The following is a 23,376-nucleotide window of genomic DNA, read 5'->3' as shown; positions in this document are numbered from 1 at the left end:
CGTGGCCTTTCTCCTTCTGTGCCTTATAAGTACCAATGACTGGATTTAGGTCCTACCCTAATCCAGGGTGATTTCATACTGAGATTTTTAATTATATTGACGAAGACCCTATCAGTGATAATTAGGGAGTATCATTTTATTGTAATTTTACTTCTCCTAAATTGAGTATGACCTGAAACAAAACGTTTTCTGAGAAGAAGTAGCTGAATACAACAGATGACATGTGCATATATGGAACCAACAAGCAAGAAAATGAACAACCTATACCCCAAAGTTTCCTTGTGTCCCCTTGTAATTATTACCTCTAACCCCTTTCTGCCCCTTGCTCCTCCAGGCAACCACTAGTCGGCTTTGTTACTATAGTTTAGTGTCTAACATTTTATATAAGTGGAACCATCAAGTGTGTGCTATCTGGCCTCTTTCACCCGGGATAATTAATTTGAAATTCATCAATGTCAGAGCAATAGATCATTCCTTTTTTTAATGTAGTATTCCATTGTATGAATTTAACACAATTTATCTATTTGTTGATATACATTTGGGTTAGCTCTAAGTTTTGGCTATTATAAATAAAGCTGCTATGAACATTCATGTAAGTCTTTGTGTGAACATATGCTTTCCTTTATCTTGGATGAATACCTCAGGGTGGAATGGCTGGGTCATATGGGAGGTGTTATTTTCATGTGGAACCACTAAACTGATTTCCAAAGTGGTACAACTCCTGGCAGCTACATTTTACATTCCTGCCAGCAGTGTGTGAGGTCCAGTTGCTCTGTACCCTTGCCAACACCAGGAATAGGATCAGTCTTTTGATTTTAAACATTCTAATAGGTGTGTAGTGGTATCTCATTGCGGCTTAAATTTGCATTTCCCTAATGACTACTGATGTTGGGAGTCTTTCCATGTGCTTTATTTACCATCCTCCTTTTTTTGTGAAGTGTCAATTAAAATCTTTTGCTTAGAGGTGTCTGGGTGGCTCAGTCGGTTAACCTTCAGTTCAGGTCATGATCCCCAGGTCTTGGGATCATGTCTCCCACTGGGCTCCCTGCTCAACAGGGAGCCTGCTTCTCTGTCTCCCACTGCCCCTGCTTGTGTTCTCTGTCAAATGAATAAATAAAATCTTAAAAAAAAATTCTTCTGCTCATTTAAAAAATTGGGTTCGGGGGGCACCTGGGTGGCTCAGTCATTATGCATATGCCTTCGGCTTGGGTCATGATCCCGGGGTCCTGGGATTGGGTCCCGCATCAGGCTCCCTGCTCAGCAGGAAGCCTGCTTCTCCCTCTCCCACTCCCCCTGCTTGTGATCCCTTTCTCTTGCTGTCAAATCAATCAATAAATAAAATCTTAAAAAAAAAATTGGGTTCGGGCATCTAATTGGTTCAGTTGGAAGAACACTCGACTTGATCTCAAGGTTGAGAGTTTGAGTCCCACATTGGATGTAGAGATTACTTAAATAAATGAGTAATTTTTAAAATTGGGTTGTATTACTAAGTTATAAGGGTTCTTTACATATTCTAGATAAAAGTTCTTTGTTGTATATTACATTTTGCAAGTACTTCCAGTTTATGGCTGCATTTTCATTTTCATAAGTGTATTATGAAGAGCAAAAAATTTTAAAACTAGTTCATACTTTGTGTTGCATTTAAGGGATCTTTGCCAAACTCAAGGTCACTAAAATTTTCGGTCAGTACCATCCTTCTAAAGCACACAGTTTGAAAAAAAAAATTCTGCAAAATATCTGAGGAAAAAATTGGTTACACAATTTAATAGTACTATGGTCTAAAATGAGGAAAAGAAAATGAAACACTAATTGTAAATTTAACATCAATACACAATCAAGTACTCAATAATTTATTTTTAAGCTAAGTGTGCCTATTACTTGAAATGTGGAAGACGGCTTCGGCATAAAAAGAATCACACTTCAAACTAAATAATGAATGTGTTATTTCTCTCCTAATTTTTAAAATATGAACATTCTGTAATTCAGTCATGGGGGCCTTTACTTCCAGGTGACTTCCTCATTGGGTCTCAATTCCCTGTAGAAATTAAAAAGGAAAGAAAGGAAAAAGTACAAATTTAACTTTTATGGGGGGCAGAGAGTCAGAAGAGTATTCAATATTTTATATTCTATTTAATTTGACCCATTAAAATTTTGATACAGACTCAACATACTCATTCTAGTCTCTCATGCATCCCTTTGATTTCATTCTTCCTGATTAAGGAACTGCAATTTCTTAGTCTGTATGAAAGCTATTATCGTCTCAATGAGTTCATCTGAGGTTTTCTAAACCCTTTCTAATTCATTTTATCTTTCTTAAAATCCTTAACTGTAAACTTCCTCTCCATACCGACTGTGAGTGCTGCTCAAGCCTCTGGTCCCTTCAGCTTCTTCCCACCTCGCTGCATACCCAGTGGCAGACACCCAGACACCCTGTCTTGCTAACTAACTCTCTGCTGCCAAAAGAGCCATCTCCAGAGACACAGTGGGACCAGGCAGCGGCCAGCTGCCTTCTGATCACTCACCCACCACGTCTAAAGCTCTCAAGCAGTGTTGCTGCAAATACAGCACCAAGCCACTATTAGTACCACAGATTTCAGCTGTTCTGGCTTAAGATAATATATGATAATATGTGAAACATATATTAAAGGCTTTGATGAGCTGGTTTAAAACTTTGTTTCTATATTACAGTGCATCCTGAATGCCAAAAAAATTTTCAAACATTTGAAATAGCCTGTTCATAAACTGAAGAGTTGCTGGCATTCCAAAATAATCATACACTTTTGTAGAAGGGTTAAACAACTAATGCTGCAAAATAACATAACTTAAATAAAAGTCCTCAGAGGAAAATTTACCCCTTCTGTTTATTTTTGGCACTATTATATTAAAAAGGCTTATTTCCAAGAACTGGTTAATTTTTCATTTAAAAAAAAGCGTACAAACTAACCTTTTAAACAACAAACTTTTGTTCCGGAAGGCAGTCAGCTTTTCATCATTCTTTCTGTCTAGATAACATCCAAGGACAAACCCCATGGGCACAAGTATATGTACCCAGTGGTCACGAACAATCTGAATTACATTCATCCTGAGTGCTAGGAAAAAAAAAGATTATCAGAAATATAACTGTTTTTGAAATATCTTGAAAAATTGCATCTGAAGCAGGATAGCCCTGAATATAGGAGATAGATGTTAAAAGCATAGTAAGCCTCTTCAAATTTGCTTTGGCATCAGAACGTAGTGTACAATTTAAAATCTACTTGATGACAATTATACAGGTGACAATGATTAGTATGAAAATTGCACTGCACTAAAATCAATTTATTAACTTTTTTTTTTTAGCTCCACTAGTGGTCTGATATGATATAGCACAGAGAAATGGAGAGTACAAAAAATACTAGACTAAAACGTGAAACGTGAGCCCAGCTGTCCACGAGAAGAAACCCCCATTTCACTTTCCCGCCTCCACCGCTCACAAACCTGGGGGAGGTCCGGACCACCCCCCGCCTAGAGACACCGCCGCCGCCGAGGGCTTCCCTAGAGGTGGACCCTCCCCGCCTGCACAACGGGGACCCGCGGCGCCTTGGCTCATCTTGGACCCCGGAAAATTCTACCTGCAAAAGCTGAATATTTACACCCTCCAACTATTAATTTAAAACTTTTACACATGTAAAATATGTTTTAGAGCCTCTTACAATGCTAAAACAAATATAATTACACTATTATGCCAAAAGCAGAATTCTTTAGTTAAGCTATTATTGAAAACTAATTTTTCAATTAGCAGTAGTTGTGACTCAGATAAACCCCATTAGCTACAATACTGCTAATGCACAAAGCTGAAAACTAATTTTTGAAAGGAAATAAAATGAGAGAAATTTTAAAAACCACTGCATTCAACAATGTCATGGTAGATCTCAGTATCAACTCAAAGATTTTACAAAAGATAGGGACAGAAGGGAATTTACTTTTATAGAATAACTACGAGGTACCAGGGCCATCATATAATCTTATATATAACATGAAATAACTATTATTATCCTCATGTAATAGACTAGAAAACAGCTTAACCTAACAGGTATGAAGTACAGAGCTGGAATCCAAGCTCAGGTTTCCTCCAAAAATCTTTTTCTATTAGATCTCAATATCTCTCTAAAAGACCTCTTCTCGAATTGATATTTATGGTACTTAAAGGCTTTTAAGTTGTAAGGGTTTCTAAAAGGTAGAGGACTAGAACTAGAAGTCACCATATGGAAAATAAATTAGCCTTAAAAAAAAAAGAGTTGAATTGTCAGTTTCTGCAAAAACTTGTACCTAAAGATGAAATCAAAATATATCTGCCTACGCATGAATCTAAGATGAATAAATCATATACAATGGCTGAGAAGGCATATGACAACACCCTGGTAAGAGAATACTGCTGACAAAAGTGCTTGGCACTAAACTGTGCTAGGGTTAGGTAAACTGGATTCCTGCCTCTCCTAAGACACTGATTCTCACACTTACACATTTCAATTCTTTTATTTCTCAAACTTCATCACTATCTAAAGGTACCGGGCAAGAAAATGGCCATGAAGTTAACAGATGCACAACTACTCTATACTCTATATGATAAAGTGTTAATATTACATATAGCAGGTTCCAATCTGGAAAATTATGTAAAGTTAACAAGCTATTTAAAATATATCTTAGTTTAGTCATTAACTAAAGGTTTAGTCTACCGTCTACAGCTGGAATTCTCAAACCTGACTGCATATCAAAAACATCTGTGGAGCCTTTATCAAAATAGGGACTTCTTGGCGGGGGGGTGTGTAGCCTGGTGGCTCAGTTAGCTGAGCATCAGGCTCTTGGTTTCAGCCCAGGTTGTGATCTCATGGGTTGTGAGATCGGGCCCCAGGTCAGGCTCCCTACTTGGCGGGGAGTCTGTTTCAAGATTCTCTCCCTCTGCCCCTCCCCCCGTTCATGAGATCGTGCGCTCAAATAAATAAATCTTTAAAACAAACAAAATAGGTATTTTCGGTCCTCCTTACTTGTGGGACTGGAAAAACCTATAGTTGAAAGAACTTTTTAGATGATTTGATGAAAACAGTTCTTGGGCAACCTTATTTCCTAGAAGATGGTGGCTCTCTTAGCGCTATGCCTTCCTTAAGTAACATTATTTGAATTTAGATACTGAAGCACTCTGTGAATCTGACCAAGTGCCCACCAAATTAGCCACTTACTTGTTTTATAAACTTGAACCAGTCAAGTATAAGAATAACAATACATGCCTTAATCAACTAATGCAACTTTGAAAGCACAAAACTGCAAAATACTAGACAATGTAGGTCTCTGCAGAACTCAAGTGGTCATATATTCGGTCACCTGTCCTCACAGGTTCCTCAAATTTCTTAATGGGGGGGGGGTCAAGCCTAACCCTCAGCACAGGTGAGTCAGATACTACCTGTATTTTAACCAACAACAAAAGTGCTTATTGACTTAGCCCAAGACTGTTCTAAATAAACCCATGGACACCTATGGGCTATAAGCCATACTGTTGTTGGCATTCTTCCAACAGGGCAAGTAGCTACTTTTGTCTGGCTCTAGTCTGAGAATCTGAGAAGAGGTGAGACAAACCCCTGAGACTCTGGCTGCACATAGGCTCTTACATACACTCTATAAGCGAAGACTGATAGATAAAAGGATTCTGTGTAATCAAAATCCAGAGTTGGGTTCAGCCACCATGATTCCATCGCTAACAGGTAAATGACAAATCTTAGTCCAAGAGACATTTCATATTACATGTGTATAATCTATTTAACGGACTTCGGTAGCAGTGCCATTGAACATAATTTGTCCTCTGTATTTCACTGTGAGTGAATGACCGGGGAGGACAAGGATTATGGACCTAAGAAGTGAGCTACAACGATTTCTTGGAGAATGTATAGGAGAGGGATATAGACAGGCTCTGGTCATGAGCCCAAGACCACAGGAGGCTTTATCTGATGGGTAAAGGGCAGTGAGGTCCTGGGACAGGCTCCAATGACACAAGCTGAGGTTTGGATAAAGAGTGACATCCACATGGGTGCCCAAGAAAGTACTGTACATTCTTAGTGTTTTCTTTTTTTTTTTTGAGGGGGCAGAGAGGAAAGGGAGAGGGAGAGAGAGAATCCTAAGCAGGCCCCATGCTCAGCACAGACGTGGAACACCACCTCACGACCCTGAGATCATCACCTGAGCCGCAATCAAGAGTCGGATGCTTAACCGACTGAGCTACCCAGGCACCCCATTAGTGTCTTCTTTATAAGACTCATGAAAAATCCTTCTTTTACTTCAGAACTGGGACTTGCTATGGTATTCGTAAGAAAAACTAGTTTTTATCTTATGGACTCAAGGAATCACGTAACTGATCACCTATCCTTTGTTACCAATAGGTTTCAAATTTTTTGCCTAGCTCTAGAAAAAGCTCTTAATAGCACTGTCAGGTACAGTTCTTATTCCTTTTCATAATCACTAACTCATGTAATCTTCACAATACTGTGTATTCACTAATGTCCCCAATGTAGTAGGCATATTTTTTTTCAGATAAGGAAATCCAGGGGCAATCGACTTGCCTAAGGTCACAGATGCAGTAAGTGGCAAAGCTGGGATTAACACTCAGGCAGTCTGACTTCTTGGTCCAAGCTACTTGTGTTTTATTGTCTGTTAGTGTAACTAAAGAAATAAACATTTAGACTGACCTCACTCAGGCTTATCTTATTTTTCCTAACTTTTTCTTCAACCAATTTTTCCCGCCTAACTTCTAAAAAGAAAACTGTATCAGGTGTGTATTTTTATAAGTCAATTCATGTTGTAAAACGTAGATGAATAGATATTTCAAAAATTAAATCCTAATCTCTAATTAGCCCCCACAGCATTTTAGATAGGCTTTTTTGTTTTTGTTTTTTTTTGAATACATATAATCTATGAAAAGCAGTGCTGGATGCACGGAGAAACTGAACTCCTTGAGGTCTGGAACCAACCGTGTCTTAACCTAGTATAAATTAAGTATTACGTTTTTAAAAAGTGATTTTTGTGTGTGTGGAATGGTCGGCTCAAAAGGGTTTGCGATTTGGAAGAGAACGAGGTTAGTTTCCAATCCTGAGCACCGAGACAGAACGCTGAAACTTGGACGAAATCTAGGATGCTCGCGCCTTCCCTCCAGCCTAGGAGCGTAGATCCCGGCCGGTGTTCTCTCCGGTCCGGCCAGGGGCGGCCACCGGGTGATCCCCAAAGACGTCTTCCAGTAACTACAGCCTCCCGCTACCCTTTCCAAAAGCCGTCAGGTGCGAAACGTGAGCCCAGCTGTCCACGGGAAGAAACCCCCATTTCACTCTCCCGTCTCCACCGCTCGCAAGCCCGGGAGGGGTCCGGGCCACCCCTCGCCTAGAGACACCGCCGCCGCCGAGGGCTTCCCTAGAGGTGGACCCTCCCCGCCTGCACAACGGGGACCCGCGGCGCCTCGGCTCATCTTCGACCCCGGACCCACCTGCGGCCTTGATGCCAAAAACGACCCTCCGGCCAAGGGCAGCGACGACCCAACCACCGGCGCCGGCGGAAGCTGCGGATTGGGACCTGCCATTCGCCACGCTCGCTCGAAGAGAGGGGTGGCGCTGGGAAACCATACCTCTTCTTCTTTTTGATGTTGGACTCTTCTTGTACTTATTTTAGCTCTCACGCATTATAAATCATTTAAAAATAAGACTTCGGCGCAAGGTGACGAGACTTTTGTTGTAAGTGCCATCTCTTTTCCCCAGCTTCGTCCCCACCCCACCCCCGGAAGATGGTATCGCCCTGGGCCTTCCCCGCCTCAGAGGCTCGCCTCCAGTTTCAAAATGGCGGCCGCCATTGGGGGGCTTCTGCTGGCAGGTCGTCCCGGGTGCTGCTGAGCGAGTATCAGCTTTTCTCGCTCTTGAACCTGGATTCGACTAGGGGTTGGGAAGGGCAGTGGACGGCGTTGGGGGAGGACTGACGAGGCAAGTGAGGGCGGAGGAAAGGAGCGAGACTTTGGATGGGGGAGGGGGCGTCCTCGGCCCTCAGGGAGACCCTGGCTCCACCTCGTCCGGGTCGGCGCTGGGGAAGTGCTCTTGGGGTTTCGGTGGCGACTGTCCTGGCCGGGCCTGGCAGAAGTGCTCATCGAGGGAAAAGAAGTGATTTCTCCGTGGGTCTAAAGCTCCCGGTGTTTGTGGCAGCCCGTACGATTCACTCCTGTGTTCTCCTTCCCTCTTTTTGCTGTTTCCCGGTGACCTTTCAGTTTCGGCGCTGGAGGAGTTAACTCCGACGCCGGCTTTGGCGCCTTTGGCCCTCGTGGTTGCTGTGTTTTTAGCGGCCTCGCTGGGGGTCTTCCGTGGTCTATGGTTCAGAGACCGCGAGGCTGCTAAACACTGGGCACAAAGTAGGCGTTAGTCGATTTCCGGGACCTTTTAAGTTGTTACCGTGTTTTATTAACTTGGTCTCGGCCTCCCGCTCCCCCCTGCTCCCCAGCCCCCCAGCCCTCCAGGCTCCCTTTGCTCTCAAGCGCTTCCATCGCTCTGTATTACAAGTTTTTAAGTAAACAGGAGGTCAGACTAGCCTGAACCCCAGCAAGTCTGGCCTCCTGTCACCAGACGAACATGAGTTATCAATTGCCCATCCCCTAATTTTTTATCTTATAACCCCTGTGATTTTTTTTTTTAGGAAACCAATTCTCTTCCCGAACTGACCAGGAAAAGACTTTTTGGACTTCGTGAGCTCGAGGGCCAACCCAGATTCCTTCGTTTTCCCTTGGATTTTGCCTAGTTCCCTTTCGCTGTCAGCAACATGCGAGGTCATTATTGAGAGAGCAAGTTAACTGTGAGAGATAATCGAGATGAAGTAGTATCCGTCCGGAAGGAATTGATGGTCTGGTTCGGGTTCATTCTTTAAGCACACATGTATGTTGCTCTGAGTGCTGTGCTTGAATTTGGTGATACAAAGATGATCGATTTTGCTCTTAGCCTATACATTCAGCATCTATTCAATAAATATTCTTGGTGCCCAGTTTGTGTTAGGTGAAAAAAAAATAACCTCCTGAGGCCACCAAAAAAGCTCCATAAAGGAATAAATATTTCAGCTGGGCCTTGAAGGGTCAAAAGGAATTTATGAGGCTCAGGAGGAGGTCATTCCTGGATGCAGAAACTTGAGCAGTTTTGGCATACTGAGGGAGAGTGGGAAGATACATGTGCTTGAGCGTGCAGTGCAAGGGTGGTTGGTGAAGGAAGAGGGAGATTGAGAGCAACTTGTGAAGGACCTTGATTTCCAGCTAAGGAGTTTAGATTTTATTTGTTAGAAGGTGCATACTTTGCACAAGGAAAGGGCATGAGTATATTTGTTTTTTTAAGGTGGTCTCTGACAGCAGTATGGAGGATCAACTTGGAACAGGAAAACTAGATAAGAGGAAGTTGTTGTCATTGAGGTAAGGTAATGATTGCCTCAATTGAAATAGGATAGTGAAGGGTTTAAGAAAGACCTTTCTGAAATGTCAAATAGGATTCAATGGGGGGCAGCAGTTTGGTGGAGGGAGGGTGACTCCAGAGTTTTTGGTCCAGGAAACTAAATGGTTGGTGATACCATTAAAATCAAGCCTAAGATATGTACATAAAAAATAGAATGGTGCCAACCTGCACCTTAAGGAGTGGCAGAGCTCAATGCTGTACAGTACGAAGCATTGATTTTAGAGTCTAGATTTGTGCTATTACAGTAGCCACAAACTGCATGTAGCTGTTGAGCCCTTGAAATTGTGGTTAGATTGAATTGAGATGTGCTGTAAATATAAAATACACACTGGACAAAGACTTGGTATGAAAAACAATGTAAAATATCTCAATGCTACATACTGAAATGATAATATTTTGAATATGTTGGGCTCAATAAAGTATATTAAAATTAATTTCACCTTGTAAAACTTTTCAATGTGGCTATGAAAAATAAATTTAATTACATTTGTGGCTTGCATTATATTTTTGTTGGGCAGAGCCGATGTAGTCTAGACTAATGATAAAGGAATTCGTATGGAGGTGCAATTTGAGCTGGGCCTTGAGACCGTGGTGAGCAGTGATGTCAACAGCTTGCTGGTGCCCTCCATTGCCAGTTAAGGCATTCAGGTTTTTGTTTTTTTCAAGCAGTGAGAAGCCTTCAGAGATTTCTCAGCAAGGGTTAATATGTGGAGGGGTGTTTCTGAAGATTAATCTGACAGTCATGTTTAGGTTGAGATAAAGGGAGGAAAGGCTGGAGGGAGAGAAACAGAGAAACCCAAATATAAGGTAATGAGGCCCTGCTTTAAGGTACTGGTGGTAGGAAGGGAAAGGGGATGATACACAGGTGAGGCATTTTGAGGGAAAAATAATCAGGAGTTGGTAACAGACTATTCAAGAAGTAAAGGAAGGAATCAAATGTAGAGTTTCAAGCCTTGGTTACTTAGATAAGGAGTAATGAATTCATGTCATACGATTACAAAGTACATTTGAGCTAAAGGAATTTAGTCTCAAAATAGGAGCAAAGTTGGAGGGAGGAAGTGGTCTGCTAAATACTCTTCCTTTTTATCTCCTTCCTTTCTGTATCTTATCTAATCAATCAGACCCACCAGCTTATTTTCCTAAAATACGGAATTTCCTGTATTATGTCATCTTACTTCAAAATGGATCTTAAAATGTTTCTCTGTTGCCCGAAAAGCGAGGTCCAGGGTCCAAGACCTTCCATTATCTGGTCCTTTTCTATTGAGTAGTTCTTTTCTTTCATTTTTTTTGCTTATATGAAAGTGTGCTCGGCTGGTTTTTCCACTAGAACTCTGTCAGTTTTTATGTGCCTTTGATCATGTTATTCCCCTGTTTTGAATACCTTTTCTTTTTGTCTGTCTCTACTCAGGTCCTACAAATCCTTAACAAGTAATTTAAGATCCCACCTCTTTTATGCTTCTCAATAACATCAGCTAATGTCGGTTTTTAAAATCTTCCTAAACTGCATATTTTAGCTCATGATTATGACCAATTTGGTACATTATTATTTTTGTCTTTTATTATCCTTTTATTATCTTATCTCTGTTTTATGTAAGCTTCAGCTTCCTAAAATTATGACAAGTTTCTTGCTTAAAAAAGGACCATTTATTATACTACTTGCTGCTGTTTGTGATGTTCATCTTCGGGCACGACATAGAAGTTAAACACCGTAATTAAAAACAGAAGTGAATCTGTTATACCACATTCATCAGACTCTCATTTCTTTATTTTTTAGATTTATAAAGAACTCTTCCCTTGAATTCATGGTGTTTCATCCTATATACAACTGAGATATCAGTAAGTCATGAATGTGTCTAATAAAGATACAACTTTATTATGTTATGAGCAATTGTATTAAAAATATTTTGTTGAAATCTGGGTCTGTGTGCAAAAAGCTTTAACATGAACTCATTTACTTCTAGTCTGCAAGATCTTTTGTATTTTCACTTCATAATCTAAAGAAAGTGGAAGTTAAGGTGGATTTGGGTAAACAAGAGTTTCTCTTAGGCCATTAATATAATTGTACAGGAAGCTTTTTGGCAGGGAGAATTTTTTTTTTTTAGATCCTTTCCAAAATTGTATTTATAAATGTTTTTCATCAAATTGGAGAATTAATATCTTTGTATTTCTCATACCTCACAAATAGGAACATGCTAAGCCAATATATTTTTAATTTTAACTTGTTTCATCAATTCTTTACTGAACAACTGCTATGTGTTTAAATGTGCTAATATAGTAAGGATACAAAAATGGATCAAGCCTGGTCTTGCACTCGAGAGCTCTCCCAAGCAAGGGGAAGTGCATATAAATAGGTAACTGTCAACGGTGCGGTAAGGGCACTAAGCTCATTTGACACGAGCCATACTTCATTCATTTAAGAAGCTTTTATTGACCCTCTACTATGTGTTAGGCACTATGGAGGCATTGGAGGATAACTGTGACCAAAATAGATAAGGTCTATTTTTACATGGAATCCATGATCTAGTGCTGGGGTGAGGAGGAGAGATGGGGGTGGGCAAAGCAAGTAAATAAGTAGCGGGTATAGAGAGCAGTAAGTATTTTGAGGGAAATGGAGTGATGTTACAGGATGTAACAGGTAGGGAAGGACTTTAGGGTTGTTAGAAAACCATCTCAGAGAGAATAAATTCGAGGCAGGGAAAAGATACAAACTAGCTAGAGATCTTAGTGACAGTGGAGTTAGAAGGAAATTTGAGAAATAGGATGGAGGTAAAAATGCAGCACTTACCAATAGATTGGATGTGGGATACAGAGTAAAGGAAGGACTCCAGGATGATGCCATCAGAGATCAGATGATATTTATGGCTGTGGAACTGGTGAGATTACCTGGAAAGAAAGAAGGAAGTCCTACTGAAGAGCACTGCCACATTTAGAGGTTAAAGAAAGAAAGTAACTAGCAAGGGAGATGGAGGAGTGACCAGTTAGATACAAGGAAAACCAGGAGAGGGTTGACACGGAAGTAGAGGGAGGAGAGCATTTCAAGAGGCCGAACACTTACTTTTACTGAATGTTGCTATGATTTCTGCCAGTTGAGGCCAGAGAAATAAATGCCCATTGGCTTAAATTGCATCGAGGTTGGTCAGTGACCTTGATGAAAGCACTTTTTTTTTTTTTTAAGATTTTATGTATTTATTTGACAGAGATACAGCAATAGAGGGAACACAAGCAGGGGGAGTGGGAGAGGGAGAAGCAGGCTTCCCGCCGAGCAGGGAGCCCGATGCGGGGCTCAATCCCAGGACCCTGGGACCATGACCTGAGCTGAAGGCAGACGCTTCACGACTGAGCCACCCAGGTGCCCCGATGAAAGCACTTCTGGTGGGCTGGTGGAGGAAGATGCTAGCTTTGGGAGTCTGAATGGGAGGTGAGAAAGTGGAGACACATTTGTGGACAAATATTCTGAGAACTTGCTGTGAAAGGGAAGCATAGAAATGATGAAGTACTTGCAGGGGATTGATTGTAGGATTAAGAGAGGGTTCTTTTAAATTGGGGAATTTTAGAGGATCTGTGTATGTTAATAGGAATGGTACATCAATGACACATGGATATTTCAGGGAAAAGAGGGAATGACGGAAGAGGTTCAGTCCTCTAGAAGGTAAAAAAAAATGAGAATGGGATCCAGAGTACTCATGCGGATTGGCCTTGGATGAGAGCAGTGCCATTGATTCCTTGTAATCAGAGACACAACTGTGTTCATGCAGATAAATTAATAGAATTGGTATTGGAGAATGGGTTACTATCTAATGACTTTGTTTTCTAACTGAAGAATGAGGTGAGATGATCAGCTGAGAGTAGGGTGGAGGGAGTGGTGCATGATGCTTGAGCAGAGAAGAGGTGATGTGAAATCATAATCTCAGAGATAGTCAACCTACTACAAAAACGCAGACTGATAGGTAGTGCTTAGTGCCTGTTTGATATATGTATATATATTTTTTCCATTTGAGATTTTTGACCATGAATTTAAAGAGTAAGCACAGTGGTGGGATTGTTTGTTTGTTTTTTCTCTGGCAACATTCAGTTTCTGGAATAGGCAAAGTGAAGGACTGGAGTCAGTCAGGGTTGGGGTTTTGCCAGGCTGGTACAAGGAAGGACTAGAGCAGTCAGATACTTGATCATGTTTGCAAGATACTCGTGGTGGATTGTGGATGAACAGGAAGGACATGAATGGAGACAGGATAGGGTGAAAGAGCAGTCGGTGGGTTAGAGATTGGGTGAGGCCGAAGGATGTTCGCGGTGGGATTACTGAGTAAGCAAGGCAGGAGTGAGAGCATGAGACGCCAGAAGGTGAACATTTGGAAATGGTGCAGCTCAGGGGTGATGAGGTCCCGGGCATAACCGCGGTGGTGGGAGGCTGAAGTGAGATGAGGTCATTGGAAGTGAGAAAGTCAGGGGACTAGAGTCCGTAGCGGAGTTACTGAGGAAGACCGAGTCAGGTACTAAAGTCCTCAGTGAACGAGGTCCGATTAAACTATGCCAGCAGTGGGGAGGGAAGAGGGAAGGCTCCTAGTGAACTATCTGGGAGGGCCCGGAGTAGTTGGAGGAGGAGGGAGAGGATCTGCTTTGGAAGCTGCAGTGAGGAGCAAGGAGCACAGACTTCCTGCTTCGGAGGCCCAGGGGGTACAAGGGAGAAACCTTGAGAAGGCTGCAGGAGAAACAGTTCTTGCGAAGATTACCAGGCGAAGAAAGAGAACCTTCAGGGAAGAGGTGCAGTTTCGGGTGAGGGTAAGCAGCGTCGTTCCAGGGGGCATACTGGAAGGATTGGGGAGGGATAGAAAGTAGAGGAGTGGATCCGACTGGCAGATGTGCACATCAGTGACAATGAACAACCCAGGAGTCTTGGGTCTTTGCCTGTGACTAGGGAGAAAAAGGATGGGAAATGTGGTGGGGTTGGTCTCCTGACACCCTGTCATGAAAGGTGACAGTTTACCTGACTTTGTTGATAGGCCCTTGGGTAGCTGGTAAGAGACCATCAGGTATGCGTGACCTCTCCTAATTGCATCGTTGGCCAGGGAAGGCTAATTTACTTCAAGGAGCTAAGATCTGAAATACTGCTGTGGAGCTGTACTGCGCTGCTGAATGTTTTTGTAACATCTGTTTAATAGCATGCAATTCTAGGTCTTAAATCCCAATAGTTGTGCTCATGTTATATCTCCTTGAAATATATACAGTAGGCGTCCCACATAAATTCCATCAGATATATGTTGAGCACCTACCGTGTGTCAGGTTCTCTTTTAGGAATTGCAAACATGAGATTTTACCTCTATTTTTTAGTTGCTTACTTTCCACTGCAAACATTTTTAACATTCAACGCCTGAAAAGTATGTGGATTTCTATGAGTATGTGCACCTTGTTTGTTTTTTGACAACTGAGGGGAGAAGGAACAGTCCACAGCTTTTTATCAGATTCTCAAGGGGGTCTATTTATTTAAGGACTAATAGGTCTAATAGGAGAGAGAGACATGAAAGCTAATCATTGTAATGCAGTGAAATCATTGCCATCACAGAGAAAAATAAAGGAGGCACAAGTTCACCTTGAAGAATGAGTTCATTAATTCGTTATCTGTTTATTTATTGAGGAACTTGGTAGTCTCTATTCTAGGCAAATTACACATTATTTGAAATCTTCCAGCATCCTTTTTATGTGTATTATTATTAAAGATTTATTTATTTTTAAAGACTTTATTTATTTGAGAGAGAGAGAGAGAGACAGAGATAGCAACAGAGATAGAGAAAGTGCGAGCAGGGAGGAGAGGGAGAAGCAGGCTCTCTGCTGAGCAGGGAGCCCCACACAGGGCCAGACCCAGGACCCTGGGATCATGACCTGAGCCGAAGGCAGACGCTTAACCGACTGAGCCACCCAGGTGCCCCATGAGATTGATTGATTTATTTTAGAGAAGGAGGGAGAGTGCACTTGGGGGTGGGGAGGGTGGAGTGGAGAGGAGCAGAGGGAAAGTCTTAAGTAGACTTTGCACTGAGCACAGAGCCAGATGCGGGACTCTATCTCATGACCCTGAGATCCCTACCTGAGTCGAAACCAAGAATCGGACGCTTAACCAACTATGCCAAGGCACTCCGTCTTATGTGTGTTATTAATACTCATGTTTATAGGCTGGAATACATAAGTGAGGAAAAGTTAATTAATTGCTTAGAACCACCTAGTAGTAATTTCAAATCTGAAACTGATTCTAAAGTCTACTGCTTTTCTTTTCTTTTTTTTTTTTTTAAAGATTTTATTTATTTATTTGACAGAGACACAGCGAGAGGGGGACACAAGCAGGGGGAGTGGGAGAGGGAGAAGCAGGCTTCCCGCTGAGCAGGGAGCCTGATGCCAGATGCAGGGCTCGATCCTGAGCCAAAGGCAGACACTTAATGACTGAGCCACCCAGGCGCCCATGTCTACTGCTTTTCATTAAGCCACACTGGGAGCCACTGAAGGACTCGTTGTAAAAAAGAGTATGTAAGATCATGTTTGTACTTTGAAACTTAGCAATGATAGAAATAGGTCTTTAAAGTGTTTGCTTTCTGGGGCGCCTGGGTGGCTCAGTCAGTTGACTGTCTGCCTTTCAATTCAGGTCGTGATCCCGGGGACCTGGGATCGAGCCCTCCATCGGGCTCCTTGCTCAGCATGGAGTCTGCTTCTCCCTCTGCCCCTCCCCCTGCTCATGCTCTCTCTCTTGCGTGCTCTCTCAGATATGTTTATGGAATTTCTGCCCATTTAGAAACCTGATGCAATGTTAATTTGTACATTGTTTGTTAGACTATGATGTATGTTTAATTATGTTTTTATTTCTTTTGAGAAGACTTTTTGGATTGTTTTTGGACCAAAAATGACATCTATTATCAAATTAACTACCCTCTCTGGGGTTCAAGAAGAGTCTGCTCTTTGCTATCTTTTGCAAGTTGATGAGTTTAGATTTCTGTTGGACTGTGGCTGGGACGAGCACTTTTCTATGGATATTATAGATTCCCTGAGGAAGTAAGTTACTTTTCATATTTCTAGACTTTTATTAAATGAACTTCTCTTTTCTACATTGTAATACCATTTTGATGATATACAGTGTTTGCTTTCTTTCCTCTATTTTGATTTATAGTAAAAGACTTAGTTTTACTTACTCCAAAGAGCCAAATAGTGACTGTTTCCATTTATAAAGTTTTGATTGCATTATAAACTGTGTTTATTGAAATTCAGTAAAATGTTAAGTGTTACTTGGCTAATGGATCTCAGTAGAGACTTTTTCACCATAATTTTAGAGAAGAATAAGTGCACAAGAATTTGAAGAGAGGAAAAACCTTCCATGTGAAAAGTCTGCCATCAGATCACATTAGCTTACTTTGTGTGTCTTTTGGTCCTCCATATTGAGCTTTGGTGCCCAGAATAATGACCATGAGATACAAAAGGATACTAATCCATCAAAGAAAAATTCAGTTATGCTTGTAGTATTGTACTAATTATGGAAGGAAAGAGAACTTAAATATTTAAAAACTTAGAACATTTAGCAAAAGATTTTTTTTCTAATTTCTTGTCAGTGAGACCATATGCTTTATTAATTGAAGTTTCACTCTAGTGAATATGCTGTCAGTCACCATGCTAAAAAGCAGAGGCAAAAATCCATAATAAATATGTGACCATTTAAATATCCTCTCCCTAACAGTTTCTGAAATTTCAAGTTGAGTTCTTGACCTTTGATTAATAGTATATGAAACAGCCATTCACAATCAGCTTATGTGTGGTATCTACTGGTTCTCTTTTTTCTTTTTTTATGTGTAGAGACATCCTCTATTTTGCTCAACACATACCATACTTTTGATATCTATGCAGGACAGGGTAGTAATAACTGGTATTGCTAGGTATCATAATTTCAGCTCTTTTGCCTTTTTACCCCAGCCTAGTCTTTACTCTTAAAAACAAGATTGGAGAAATTGAGAAGCCATTTTGATCATGTTCTCCTAGGCATGTTCACCAAATTGATGCAGTACTGTTGTCCCACCCTGATCCCCTTCATCTCGGTGCTCTCCCGTACGCCGTCGGGAAGCTGGGTCTGAACTGTGCTATCTACGCGACCATTCCTGTTTATAAAATGGGACAGATGTTCATGTATGATCTTTACCAGGTAACTCAAGCAATTCAGAACTGCTTTTTACACTCCTGTAGTGATCATGTTTAACCTCGGATTTATGTGCTTCTTTCAGTCTCGACACAATACAGAAGACTTTACGCTCTTCACGTTAGATGATGTGGATGCAGCCTTTGATAAAATACAGCAGTTAAAATTCTCTCAGATTGTGAATTTGAAAGGTAAAAAATGATTCCAATAGTAAGTAATTGGACTAAGGAGGCTTAACTGACTTTGAAAAGTACAAGGGGAATTTGTAGTAAAAATCATAGGCACTGTGGTCTGAAAAAGAAAAGATTAGCATGTTCTCATATGGAACTCTGAACTTCTCCTAAGTCATTTGGATTTTAAAACATTCCAGACTAAATACTAACACAATGTTAACTAGCTCACGCCTTTTCACACTTAACTCGGGAATGACTTACTTAGTGTTTACTATGTATGATGCACAAAGGTAACGTGCCAGATCCTCCTCCTGGGAGTTCACGGTTAGGTTGAGGGGCTCAGATGACTAAATGTAGTGATTGAAGTCTTGAAGGAAATGCAGTGCCTTGGCAGCATAGAAGATAACTGAATTCTAGAATTGGATATTAAGAAGTTTATTACTTAATTAGGTCAGGAAGCCCTCTGTTAAGTATAGATTTCTCATTTGTGGAGGGAGATGTATTAAATATGAAGCCTTGCGTTGAAATTGAGAAAATGGTGCCATGGTGGACTGTGATGATTTAACTAAGAAATAACAATGTCTCAACAGTTTGGCTTATACTTACTTTTTCTATAGGATGCATTTTTTACCATGAGATTTGTATTGTTACTCTGTCAGTTTCAAGTTGGCAAAAATGGAAACATTTGATTGTGTGTGTACCGTATAAATATTCAAATTTATTCGTTCGTATTAAGTAATTTGATAGGGTACTGGCTTTTAAATCTAATCTCTTTATAATATTTCAGTTTATGAACACAGACACGTCTGCAAGAATTCATAACAAAACGACAAGAGGGTTTGTCTCCAGTGAGGGAATGGAGTAGTTGGGGGGCAGAAGAGTGAGACTTGCATTTTCAGTGTTTGCCTTTTTACTTTGGGATTTTGTATCACTGCATATATTAGCTATTAAAAATAGTTTACAAATAAATAAGCTTTCTTTAGGCTTGTAAAAGAAATCTGAGTATTGTCACTATCTTATTGACATAGGTAAAGGACATGGCTTGTCTATCACGCCTCTGCCAGCTGGTCATATGATAGGTGGAACAATATGGAAAATAGTCAAAGATGGAGAAGAAGAAATTGTGTACGCAGTTGATTTTAACCACAAGAGGGAGATGTAGGTATATCAAGACAAAAGCTAATGGAAATGCAGTTGGTATTGTTTCATTCTTTGGAGGGAAAATTTAACTAAAAAGTGTTTTTTGTTTTTTTTTTAACTAGAAATCTAGCACGACTTAAGGGCCTCAAATAGTGAATTTTTTACATTGTAAGGGGAAACTTTGCTATAAGAGATAATGTATTTTACAAACTGACATGTAAGTATCCACTCTAAAACAGCTCTCTGGAGATGTTGCAAAGGAGATTACTTTTTGTACGTAAAATTATATTTTATATGCTACTTGACCTGTTATTTGAAGGAAATTTGTGGGGTTTTTTTTTGTAAAGTTAGTAATTATGATATAACTATATTTAAAGTCAAACTCCTTTTAAAAGGGACACAGTAGTTGTAATTTTAAATACTTCATTTTCTACTCACAGCATTACTATAAAATTGTTTTGGCGTTTAGTTTCATAGAGGCTTCTTTTGTAATTTCTGTACATTAAGTTCATAGTTATTTTGTATGAGATTACAGTAGCCTCAAGATCTTTTGTATCTTTTTTTTTTAAAGATTTTATTTATTTATTTGAGAGAGAAAATGAGATAGAGCATGAGAGGGGGGAGGGTCCGAGGGAGAAGCAGACTCACTGCTGAGCAGGGAGCCTGATGCGGGACTCGATCCTGGCACTCCAGGATCATGACCTGAGCCAAAGGCAGGCGCTTAACCAACTGAGCCACCCAGGCGCCTGATCTTCTGTATCTTCTATTTAAAAGTATGTAAGACTAATAAGTTTTAGGCTCTTGTAATCACAGATTAATGAGGAAAGTATGGATATTTGAGTAAATGGTATTCAAACATTTTGGGGAAAAAGTTTGTGGTTTTTTTTGTTTTTTACCACATAACCAATAAATTTCAGATGGATTAGAATTAAATAGAAAATGAAACCGTATGGGTGAGTCTAATCTCTGATAAGAGTTTGTGAGTGTCAAGGCAGTGGATCAAGTTACAAAGGAGAACTTTGATAGATTTGACTATATACAGATTCAGAACATCTGAAACAGTAAACTAAAGAACAATAAAACAGGGAAAATATTTGCAGCATGTTGGCTAAAGGCTTACATGTATAAGACCAGGTATTAACCAATCAAAAAGATGCCAGTTACAAAATGGACAAAAGTTATAAAGTAAAAAACTTTAAATGGTAATTCTTTTTAAAATTAAATATACTTAAAATGAGGTTTAGTTGGTAGTATTCTTCTAGGAAATAGTGAGTTGCTCATTCTTTCTGGAAAAGGGAGAGCTTTCTGAAAAAGGTTAAATCTTTCTGGAAAGCCATTTAGCAAAATTATGTATTGTAGTAAATAATTTCTAGGAATGTGTCCTAAAGAAACAATCAGAAATGCAATCGAAGCTTTTTGCAAAAATGTTCTTTGAGATTATTCATAATGATGAGAAAAGTAACCTACACAAAGGGAAGTGATCAGATAAAATACACAGTAAGGGGTTTTTTACAATTGTTAAAAAATAGATCTAGAAACCAGTTTTAGTGTCATGGGAGAAAACCAGGGTGTAGAACTGAGTATAGAGGCATATACATGAGATATCAGTTTTTTAAAAATATATTCACATATATATGCTTAGAAAGGTGTATTTGGGGGCGCCTGGGTGGCTCAGTTAGTTAAGCCTCTGCCTTCGGCTCAGGTCATGATCCCAAGGTCCTGGTATCGAGCCCTGCATCGGGCTCCCTGCTCCGCGGGAAGCCTGTTTCTCCCTCTCCCACTCCCCCTGCTTGTGTTCCCTCTCTTGCTGTCTCTCTCTCTCTGTTAATAAATAAATAAAATCTTTAAAAAATGTATTTATATGCTTAAAAGGATGTATACCAAAATATTATATCGATTTCTCTGAGTGATGGAACTTGGAAAATCTTAATTTTCCTTTTTTTTTTTTTAAATGTACTAGATTTCTTATTAATAAGCACCTGTCCTTTTATAGGTAGGGAAGGAAAAATCTTATAAAAGAAAGTTGCTTATTTTTTAGGTGAGATAAGCAGCTGTTTATTTGAAGTGATGTAATATTCCTCTTCAACTTTGTTATAGCCATTTAAATGGATGTTCCCTGGAAATGCTAAGCAGACCCTCCCTGCTTATCACAGATTCCTTTAATGCTACGTATGTGCAACCTAGGAGAAAACAGAGAGATGAGCAACTTCTGAGTACGTATTACATAGTAATGTCCTCTGTGGAGGTGCATGGTAGTATGAATTACTGCTTCTTCTATTTTGTTTAACACTTTTCTTGTCATGAGAGATTGGTTAACTAATTTTTTTTTTTTAAGAGAGGGAGAGGTGGGTGAGGGGCAGAGGGAGAGAGAGAGAATCTTAAGCAGCCTCCACACCCAGTGTGGAGCCCGATGTGGGGCTCAATCTCCTGACCCTGAGATCATGACTTGAGCCAAAATCCAGAGTCGGATGCTTAACTGACTGAGCCACCCAGGTGCCTCTAACTCTAATATTTTTGAAAAAATATTATGTGACCATATCATTATTTTGTACAAAAAAGATGCTTTAGTTCATCTGAATTCAGCTTTTATGGGATAGGTGTAGAGATTGACTTCTTCCTGTCATTCAGCACATAGCTAGCTCTACGTGGCATTCACTGATACAGGTCTAGGGAATGCCAGAATATATAAAGAGCTCATAGAAATCTATTAAAAAAGGGCTCCTGGGTGGCTCAGTTAGTTAAGCGTCTGCCTTTGGCATAGGTCATGATCCTGGGGTCCTGGGATCGAGTTCCGCATCAGGCTCCCTGCTCAGCATGGAGTCTGTTTCTTCCTCTCCCCCTGTTGCTCCCCCTGCTTGTATGCTCATTCTCTCTCTCTCTCTCTTAAATAAATAAAATATTTTAAAAAATCTATTAGAAAAACATTTATACTCTAAAAGAAAAATGAGCAAAGGAGATACATGAGTGTGCAAATAGTCCACTGATTTTTGGTCTTGGGTGTCTTACACTCTAATCTAGTAGTCTCAGTTCTAAAGAGGAGCCTCTGGGCCATCCCTGGTTGCTTCTGCTTTGTCTCCAGCTGCTTTACCTTCTTTTTTTATAAGCTACATGGGATTTCAACAGGAAAATTAGATTCTACTTTTAAATATGTTTGAAACCACTACTTTCATCTACCTACTTAAAAAGCAGAGCTTGTGAGATGCCTGGGTGTCTCTGTTGGTTGAGCATCTGCCTTCCACCCAGGTCATGATCCCAGTGGTCTGGGAATGAGTCCTGCATTGGGCTCCCTGTTCTGCTTGCCACTCCCCCTGCTTGTGTGCGCTCGCTCTCTCTCTCTTTGACAAATAAATAAAATCTTTAAAAAAAAAAAAAAAAGGCAGAGTCTGTGTATTGTGTTGTATTCGCTTTAAGAAGGTATTTAGTTCTTGTGTTTTTTTGTTTGTTTTTGCTAGAGTTTGGTTTTACTAAGTATTTCCAAGCCGACTTTAATGTAGAGCGAGGAAATCTACTCATAAAGATACTTTTGTTGGAAGAGGGAATTTCATCTATATTTTATTGTGTAGGCATACATACACACAAAATGTGTACGTACAAAATAAAGTATGAATGTGTGTACTTGTGTGTATAAATTTGGGAATCATTTATAACAAAGTTGTAAGTAATTGGCCCCAGTGTACTGTATGAATGTCATTTTTTATGTGGACTGTGGGTGAAGAGGGCTGGGGACCACTGATTTACACTTTTTCAGTGAAAAAAAATTGAGAATTAAGGGCATTGTCTTTCATTTCTATGAAGATACAGTCACAGAATAAAAAGTAGTTGTAATAACCTGAGTGGAATTTTTAAAATTGTGTACCTGGCATAATAATTGCTTATTTATAAGTTACAGTCTTTATACTGGAGATTAAATCATCTTTAATTTTGCAGCAAGGTATTGTTATGTTCTCTGTGGATTTTACGTTCTTGTTTTCTAGCAAATGTCCTGGAAACACTTCGAGGTGATGGAAATGTATTAATAGCAGTGGACACTGCAGGCAGAGTTTTGGAACTTGCTCAACTCCTTGATCAAATCTGGAGAACTAAAGATGCAGGACTGGGTGTCTACTCGCTGGCACTCCTGAATAATGTCAGCTATAATGTGGTGGAGTTTTCCAAGTCCCAGGTTTGTTTTCATGGTGTCATTTGTAATACAGAAGTTTGCTACAGAAATTGGACTTCTGGAGAACAATGTTTTAGTTGCCCTTTGGATTTTATTCTTCTGTTGAAGAGGTTGATGATGATGATGATAATGGTAATGAACCACTTGTTCTGTGTGTTAACATGGAATATTTTGTTTAGTCCTTCTAGATCCTATGAAGTAGGTTCTGTTTTTGTCCCCATCTTACAGATTGGGCAAGTTACTTCTCCTCTAACGCTTGGTATC

The 23,376-nt window shown here is 40.1% G+C and overlaps 2 protein-coding genes and 1 pseudogene across 8 annotated transcripts in view; 1 reads left to right on the top strand and 2 right to left on the bottom strand.

The window, feature by feature from the left end:
* Positions 1–1,919: 1,919 nt before the first annotated feature.
* NDUFB1 (NADH:ubiquinone oxidoreductase subunit B1) lies at positions 1,920–7,597 on the bottom strand. Its single transcript, XM_028102448.2, has 3 exons — positions 7,499–7,597; positions 2,945–3,089; positions 1,920–2,035 (listed from the first exon to the last, which is right to left on the bottom strand). The coding sequence occupies exons 2-3, from the start codon at positions 3,079–3,081 to the stop codon at positions 1,999–2,001; spliced, it is 174 nt and encodes a 57-aa protein (XP_027958249.2). The 5' UTR covers positions 3,082–3,089; positions 7,499–7,597; the 3' UTR covers positions 1,920–1,998.
* LOC114208815 (U4 spliceosomal RNA) lies at positions 3,707–3,832 on the bottom strand (annotated as a pseudogene).
* A 240-nt stretch (positions 7,598–7,837) lies between the features above and the next one.
* CPSF2 (cleavage and polyadenylation specific factor 2) overlaps positions 7,838–23,376 on the top strand; it is a 33,262-nt gene continuing 17,723 nt past the window's right edge. For 2 of the 7 annotated variants that reach the window (XM_088024479.1, XM_088024475.1), the window contains exons 1-9: positions 7,838–7,985; positions 8,686–8,921; positions 11,257–11,318; positions 16,336–16,511; positions 17,487–17,646; positions 17,726–17,831; positions 18,842–18,971; positions 21,051–21,166; positions 22,928–23,115. In XM_088024479.1, coding sequence (XP_087880605.1) covers positions 16,363–16,511; positions 17,487–17,646; positions 17,726–17,831; positions 18,842–18,971; positions 21,051–21,166; positions 22,928–23,115 — 849 coding nt within the window. In that variant the 5' untranslated portion in view covers positions 7,838–7,985; positions 8,686–8,921; positions 11,257–11,318; positions 16,336–16,362. Of the gene's footprint in view, positions 7,986–8,033; positions 8,205–8,685; positions 8,922–11,256; positions 11,319–16,332; positions 16,512–17,486; positions 17,647–17,725; positions 17,832–18,841; positions 18,972–21,050; positions 21,167–22,927; positions 23,116–23,376 lie in introns of those variants that run through there. The other 5 variants (XM_088024476.1, XM_088024478.1, XM_088024477.1 and 2 more) reach the window with 5 other exon arrangements.

Source organism: Eumetopias jubatus, unplaced genomic scaffold (genome assembly GCF_037043125.1).
Source record: "Eumetopias jubatus isolate StellerSeaLion01/CBP00866 unplaced genomic scaffold, mEumJub1_p1.0 scaffold_7, whole genome shotgun sequence".
Classification (NCBI taxonomy): Eukaryota; Metazoa; Chordata; class Mammalia; order Carnivora; family Otariidae; genus Eumetopias; species Eumetopias jubatus.
Note: the sequence above shows the minus strand (reverse complement) of the source record. Positions and strands in the feature narration are given on the sequence as shown.

Excerpts from the sequence above, each read along its gene's own strand:
- NDUFB1 (XM_028102448.2), bottom strand. The coding sequence starts at position 3,081 with ATGAATGTAATTCAGATTGTTCGTGACCACTGGGTACATATACTTGTG. Across the intron at positions 2,036-2,944 it reads AAAAGTTTGTTGTTTAAAAG|GGAATTGAGACCCAATGAGG; the intron begins GTTAGTTTGTAC and ends TAATTTCTACAG.